At 38.7% G+C, this 7,026-nt stretch overlaps 1 protein-coding gene across 1 annotated transcript; it reads left to right on the forward strand.

Annotated features, from left to right (window-relative positions):
- Positions 1-1,644: 1,644 nt before the first annotated feature.
- On the forward strand, positions 1,645-6,542 carry LOC113306275 (translation initiation factor IF-2-like). The gene is made up of 9 exons (XM_026555235.1): positions 1,645-2,266; positions 2,696-2,872; positions 2,974-3,069; positions 3,147-3,273; positions 3,363-5,019; positions 5,150-5,315; positions 5,402-5,566; positions 5,662-5,814; positions 5,927-6,542. Exons 1-9 carry the CDS (start codon positions 2,150-2,152, stop codon positions 6,128-6,130), a joined length of 2,862 nt encoding a protein of 953 aa, XP_026411020.1. The 5' UTR covers positions 1,645-2,149; the 3' UTR covers positions 6,131-6,542.
- Positions 6,543-7,026: the final 484 nt, after the last annotated feature.

Below are 7,026 nucleotides of genomic sequence, written 5' to 3' on the forward strand. Positions count from 1 at the left end.
ACTCTGGAACGCCTGTTGACTTGGTTTAGGCCGGAGTCCTACATATTTATCTCTCGAACTCAAAGCACTCTCGCGCAGTGCATTTGTGTGAGGTTAAACAGCTTGCTCGGTTGAGGAGTCTTCGATCGCTCGATCGTCTCTTCATTCCCTAGAAAACCAGCGAATCGTTTTTCCCCATCTACACTAAGAAAAGGCAAAGAAAAGTTCAAGGAAAGGAAAATCAAGGCAAAACAAATTTGAAGCCAAAGAAGAAGATAAACAAAGGAGACTCCGTTCATGAGCGCATTGATTGGAAGTTTTGTTAAATGAAGAAGATGAACAAGATGAAGAACATTGTCCCAAATTTTTATTTTTAAAGTCTTTCCAATTATTGTCTGATTTTATGTATTGTAAAATGACTATTAATGATTTTATTGAAGTTTGATGAATTTGAAAATTTTGACGAATATTGTTGAAAATTAATATTAATTATTCTTAATCCAATCTTATAATTAATAATTTATATTAAAACTTAATACTAAAGTGGACAATTGAGAAATTACAACATAAATGTTGGACAATATTTAGGCAAATATCTTAAAATCTCGAAACAACTTTCAAAATGGAATTTTTTTCCGTAGATGCGACGATATTCCGCACGACACCTTTGTTGTAGTCCCATCGTGGTTTCACCACTTCTCAAATTTGGATCTTCTTGCTGAAGTAAAGCAACATACCTAGTAACTTCCTGCTTAATTATAGTGAAGCGCTGAATCAACTCTGAAACATCACGATTGTAGAGGTTCATTGTTTGTTATTGAAATTTCCCAAAAATCCTTTGCCACAATGCTTGGGGATGAAATGATGCATCCTCAGTAAAATAAATATGATTCCTGCAAATACATTCATCTTCCGCAGTAGTGAATTTTGGTTTTCGCCTCATAAATTGACGTCTCCTAATTTGACTTCTCCTAATTTCACTTTCCACATTGGCACGATCAACAACTCTTTGATTTTTGGCAGCACGTTGGTTTGCTACGAACTCATCCATGTTCATATTATCAGCAATGCTCTCTGAGGAATTGGAAAAGTGATGAAAAGAATTGGAGATTGAGAAAATCTAGAGAGATTTAGAAATTCTGGTGTGAGTTAAAATGAGTTTGAAATTAGGTATTCATAGAGGGAAAAAATAATAGTCGTTGGATGAAAATCTGATAAGCATTGATCAGACCAACGAGCGACAGATTAACTAGCGCTGGAGATTTAATGACCAGCGAACGCTGGATTGACCATCGAGCGATATACACTCTATCGCTCGCTGGAAAGTCTGTCGTGTATGCCTATAAGTTATTCCTGACATATAGGCATATGAGTTTGACAGTTTGGCATACCATAATGGATGCATATATGCAAAATTCCAGTTTTTGGCATGTGCACATGAATAAGCCTTAGGAATTTCTTGTCTATTTTATAAAGCACAAAATGATGAAAAGTAAATTCAATAAATATATTCAGAACACGGGAATGCAGAATAAATATCCAATTTACGAGGAAGGTAAAGAAAGAGCGGTAAAAAGCAAAACAGAAAAATATACTGGAAACTAAAAATAGAGAAACAATAAACAGAATGGAGAAACTAAAAGATCTCATTCTTTTTTTCTTTTTTTTTTGTACAGTTCCTTTTTTTGATTTTCTTAATCTCTCTTTTCTAATCTGTTTCTGATGCACGGCGCAATGAGCAGAGAGAGACAAGCATGAGCTGATTCATGACAGTTAGTTCCTACGCGGTGTAACCACCATGTTACGTTAAATGTTTGTTGCTTTCCTTCTCTAAGCGTCGTTGCGTCAACTTCTTCTCGAATAGGTTCTTTGTAAAATCTATTTTTACTTACCATTTCATAATTTTCATCTCTTTTAATATCGCTAAACATATTTTATCTCTGAATACAAAAAAAAATAGATTAAGAAGAATAAGTCAGCAAACAGTGGGTTGCACGTAATCATACATAAACAATTAATAGAATAGTTTGAATTTTCCGTCGAAGAATCACGCTCTCTCTGTCTCTTATATAACATCCAAATTGGCACCTCTATCCTGGGGTGTTATTGCGAGGAATGGTGGACTAGTGCCTTTCTAGCAATCTTGTTGATAATTTCGTTTTTATTTCTAATGTATAGCGAAAGAAAGATGAATATGAAGGATTCACGACCCCTGATGTCAACCATGTTTTCTGGAATCAACAGCAAAACTCCAACGTCCATCCGTAAGATCACGGGTTTATTCGAGGTACGATCGTTTCTCCACAACTTTCTTGTTCTTGCTATGGTTGTGCCTGCAAATTCCAAAATATTGAAATTATCATTTTTGAAGTTGTAGAAATTTGCACAGGCATATTTGCTTGGGTTCAAAAGAAAGAAAATCTAAAGTTCCATTCGCAAAATTGTATTAGTATATCATTTCAATTTTCAACATAATAGTATATGTACTAATCATATCATCTAAGAAAAGAACATGATTTTTGTGTACTCGGAATGGAACAACATATTGTGTAAATACCTCATAGCAGGGTGAAGGGAAATGCCTTTATAGAAGCTAAAAAACTCAATCCTCCTGCACTTTGAGAAGCTTTAACATGGTTCCTAAGGAAAGCTCTTTGTTCAGTGAGATATATGATTTTCAATAACTTGTCCTTAAAGCTGGAAACTATTAATGCAGGCAAAAATGAATTCTGCTGTGTCAAAGAATCAAAAAGAGGTAAAGGGTCACTCCGTAGATAAATCATGTGGATGGGCCAGCAATTTTCTTTCAATGGTGGAATTAAGGAGGAAGATACTAAGCTTCAGAGATATTATAGACCTTCCTCCCTGTGATACACGAGGTCCAATTAAAGAGGTATCACAACCATTTTTCAGCTCAAGGAAATCAACATTTTCAAGTGTACCTCTTTTTTTTGTTTTTGCTTTTCCTGTTTCTTATCACACATCTCCCTGTAGTTGTTGATGGGAACTGTCGCAGATCTTCACAACCTGTACCCAAAAATTGTGCCCAGCATTGACATGTCAGAAATGGATGAAACATCTGTACATGAGGTAAAATTTGAGCTATTTTATGACGTCTTCGCAATCAAACAAGTTTCATATGGCTAACTAAAATGCAACTGTTTCAGGTGTTCTACCAATTTTACAATGCTTTAAAATCTGTTGGAGACTCGTGGGAGAAAAATCACAAGTGGTTGAACAAATTCAAATGTGAAAAAACAGGCAACATGGACGACCTTAGTTTGGAGCAATTTGGTAAGTGATGAAATATTAACACAGGTCTCAGTAGATATTATAACTGTGTTCAGCAGAAACTAAAAACCTTTAGTTTTATTGTTTTGTAGTTGATACAGTGTTGGCAAAACTTGACTACATGATTAAGATAGCAAAAGAAATATTCGATGTAATGGATGAAGAAGATCAGAAAAGTGAAGGGAGTCCACGGTATTCCATGTTTGGAGATGCATTAAGTAAATCTTTTGACAGTAAAACATCATCTTGTCTCTCTCCGGTAACCCCTACTTCAGTCCTTCCGGATATGATCGAGAGTACAATAAATAACGGGAAATTTGCAGACTACACATATTCTCCCCCTCTTCTATTTCCTCTCAGGCTGCAGGCTGTAGGTAAGTTGAAAACTGTCGATGTTACACGTCTCTCCCCCAAAATGGCCCCCAATGTGTCAACTAGAAGTTCCACGACTATCAATGTATTGAAAAAGACAGATCGTGAAGAGAAGCCAAAGATAAGAGAAGCAAAAAGAAATTTTGAAGGATTTCAAGTAAGAACTCCCAGTAAGGAACCTAAAGTTTCAAACGATACTAATGGCAAACTGAAGATACAGAAGTCTATACCAAATGAGATGAAAAGCAAGAGAGTTGATGGAATCAGCAACAATGAAACATCTAAACTCACCGTGCCACCAGTTGGACGACCTACACGCACAGTGAAAAAAGAACCCACCCCCCGGCTTGTTCACACAAGAAGAGAACCAAAACTGCTATCTCAAGCACCTCAGCCACCATCACGAATCCTGTCACCCAAAGCAACTGTCGCACCAGTAAAAGCATCTGCAGCACCAGTTCCTCTTTCATCACCACCATATGCTGTGCCATCAATTGCTGCAGTAGCACAACCACCGCCCACGTTAGAAACGAAGGTATCTGCGGTTTCACCTCCACCACCACCCATGCATGAAGTGGAGGCCTCTGCTGCGCCACCTCCACACCCATCTATGTTGGAGTCGAATGCTGCGGTACCAGTCCTACCACCCATGTCAAAAGCTAATGTATCTCCACCCACACCTCCACCACCACCACCGATGTGGATTTCAGATTCTTCTGCATCATCACCAATACCCATGTCAAAAGTAAATGTGTCTCCAGCACCACCTATGTGGAACTCAAATGCTTCTGTACCACCATCTCCACCACCGCCACCCATGTTAAAAGTAAATGAATCTTCAGCACCGCCTCCACCACCGCCACCTATGTTAAAAGTAAATGAATTTCCAGCACCGCTTCCACCACCACCTGAGTGGACATTAACAGCTTCTGCACTACCATTACCACCACAATCCCTGCTCCAGACAAAAGGATCAGTGCCGCCGCCACCACCACCACCCATGCTCCAAGCAAAAGGATCAGTGCCGCCGCCACCACCACCACCCATGCTCCAAGCAAAAGGATCAGCGCCGCCGCCACCACCACCACCCATGCTCCAAGCAAAAGGATCAGCGCCACCACCACCACCAATGTTACAGGCAAACGGAGGTGCTCCACCACCTCCTCCTCTACTAGGTGTTTCAAAAGCTCTTCGTCCCAAGAAAGCAAATACGAAACTGAAGAGATCAACAAACATGGGTAATCTCTACAGGCTTCTTAAAGGAAAGGTAGAGGGGTCTAGTTTAGATGGTAAATTATCAAATGGGAAAAAGAATATTGGGAGCTCTGGAGGTAGCAAACAGAGCATGGCTGATGCACTAGCAGAAATGACAAAAAGGTATGCATCCATAAACACAACCACTGTAACAATATGAATTCACCCCATGACAGTCCAAAGGAACTTCATAGAAAATATAAAACTTTCTTTTGTTCGTAGTAATTCACAACTTCGTTGCTTCATTTATTAGATCTGCTTACTTCCAGCAAATAGAGGAAGATGTAGAAAAGCATGCTAAAACAATCAATGAAATGAAAGCTGCACTCAGTTCATTCCAAACGAAGGACATGTCCGAACTGCTAAAATTTCACCAGTACATAGAACTTCATCTCGAAGACTTAACAGATGAAAGCCAGGTAACTTCACATGAGATATTTGAAAAGTTTACAGGTGTTACTACTTCCTTTAACTGCATTCTGCAACTTACAATGTTGAGGAACAGGTATTGGCAAGGTTTGAAGGTTTCCCCACAAAGAAGCTCGAAATTTTGAGGACAGCTTCAGCACTTTACTCGAAGCTGAACTCAATTGTTACTCAACTTGAGACCTGGAAGATAGAGGCTCCTCTTGACAAGCTACTGGATAGGGTTGAGTGCTACTTCAACAAGGTAACTAGAAAAAACCTCGCCTCTGTTTGTGAGAAAAACATCTATTTGAATTGTCATGCTCATCATCCTTACCCACTAACATTGCATGCACATAGATCAAGACAGAGGTTGATGCACTGGAACGGACCAAAGACGATGAAGCTAAACGATTTCAGAGTCACAATATCCATTTTGACTTCAACATACTAGTAAGAATCAAAGAAACGATGGTGGATGTCTCATCTGGATGCATGGAACTGGCACTAAAGGTACGTGAAGTTTGAAAAAAGATCCCAAGAACTACCTAAGCCTAGAACACACTTCAAGGCTCCTAGAGAAAAGCTAATTACGTATGTGGTGGATCTTTTGTGTTCTATTCAGGAAAGAAGACAGGCAAAGGCAGAAGAAAATGAGGGAGCTGGATCTAAAGCTGAAATAAAATTGAGAGCATGTGCTAAGATGCTTTGGCGGGCTTTTCAGCTGGCATTCCGAGTTTATACTTTTGCAGGTGGACAAGATGATCGTGCCGAGAAGTTGACAAGAGAACTGGCTCATGAAATAGAAACTGATCCTGAGCACCAGTAAAATAATCTTATACATGTTGTGCTACAATATAGTATAACTCATCCAAAAGGAGGCAAAAGAGAATAGTTTGCAAAATCAGAACCATTTCATCACATTGAAGCAACTGTTGCGTCATATCGTGATACCACTTTTGTTCGATTTAAAACCTCAAGCGAAGGTTAAGGTTTAGTCTATGGTAGATTATGAATGAGACTTATATAGCAATTATATAATATTGTTGCTTGATAAAATTGTGTAAGAAGACTTGTGGGAGCAAAAAAAAGGGGTTAGCTCAATCTTCATTGCTCTACTTATGGCAAGGGTCGTTTATTTTTTTGGTGTAAGTGATCGATAGTGTGATTTCAACATTCTCTATCACCGGTACTATAAGAACTATTATGCCAATAGACAGTCTTGCTTGTTGTAGATTATATAGGAATTGTTATGTGTTCGGCTCAATTGTTCATTTGGGTAAGTTCAATGTGTACATTGGAAGAGTGGGCTTTCTGGAGTTCCTTCTAAAAGTTGACTCGAAAAGGTTAGCAGTTAAATAGCGTATACTATCTTGTGAAGTGCAGGTAAATGGTATAGAAAAGAAACATTCCGATAGTAAACTTAAACATGCAAAACTCTATGTGAGTGACTGATTCTAAAATAGAGCCATATATAGTTTATTCCAAAACCAGCATCACTTACCAAATGGCATCCACCGTCTCACGTGTTACTAACGGTTTCCCCTCGCTTGTCCATGGGTCTACCTTGCTCTGTCGCTCTATTGAAGGAGTAGACCTCTCAGAAACAAACTCATCAAACACAACTTTTTCAATCAGGAATTGAGTTCACGTTATTCACTAGCTTTGGATATTTAACAAGCATACCGACAAACATATTACACGCAGCTCTACTCAAAAGCTTTG

The sequence above is a fragment of the Papaver somniferum genome, chromosome 1, assembly GCF_003573695.1.
Source record: "Papaver somniferum cultivar HN1 chromosome 1, ASM357369v1, whole genome shotgun sequence".
NCBI classification, from domain to species: Eukaryota; Viridiplantae; Streptophyta; class Magnoliopsida; order Ranunculales; family Papaveraceae; genus Papaver; species Papaver somniferum.

Coding starts and splice junctions, on each gene's coding strand:
- LOC113306275 (XM_026555235.1), top strand. CDS start 2,150: ATGTATAGCGAAAGAAAGATGAATATGAAGGATTCACGACCCCTGATG. Junction 2,873..2,973: donor CACGAGGTCCAATTAAAGAG/GTATCACAACCA, acceptor ATCTCCCTGTAG/TTGTTGATGGGAACTGTCGC. Junction 3,070..3,146: donor ATGAAACATCTGTACATGAG/GTAAAATTTGAG, acceptor CAACTGTTTCAG/GTGTTCTACCAATTTTACAA.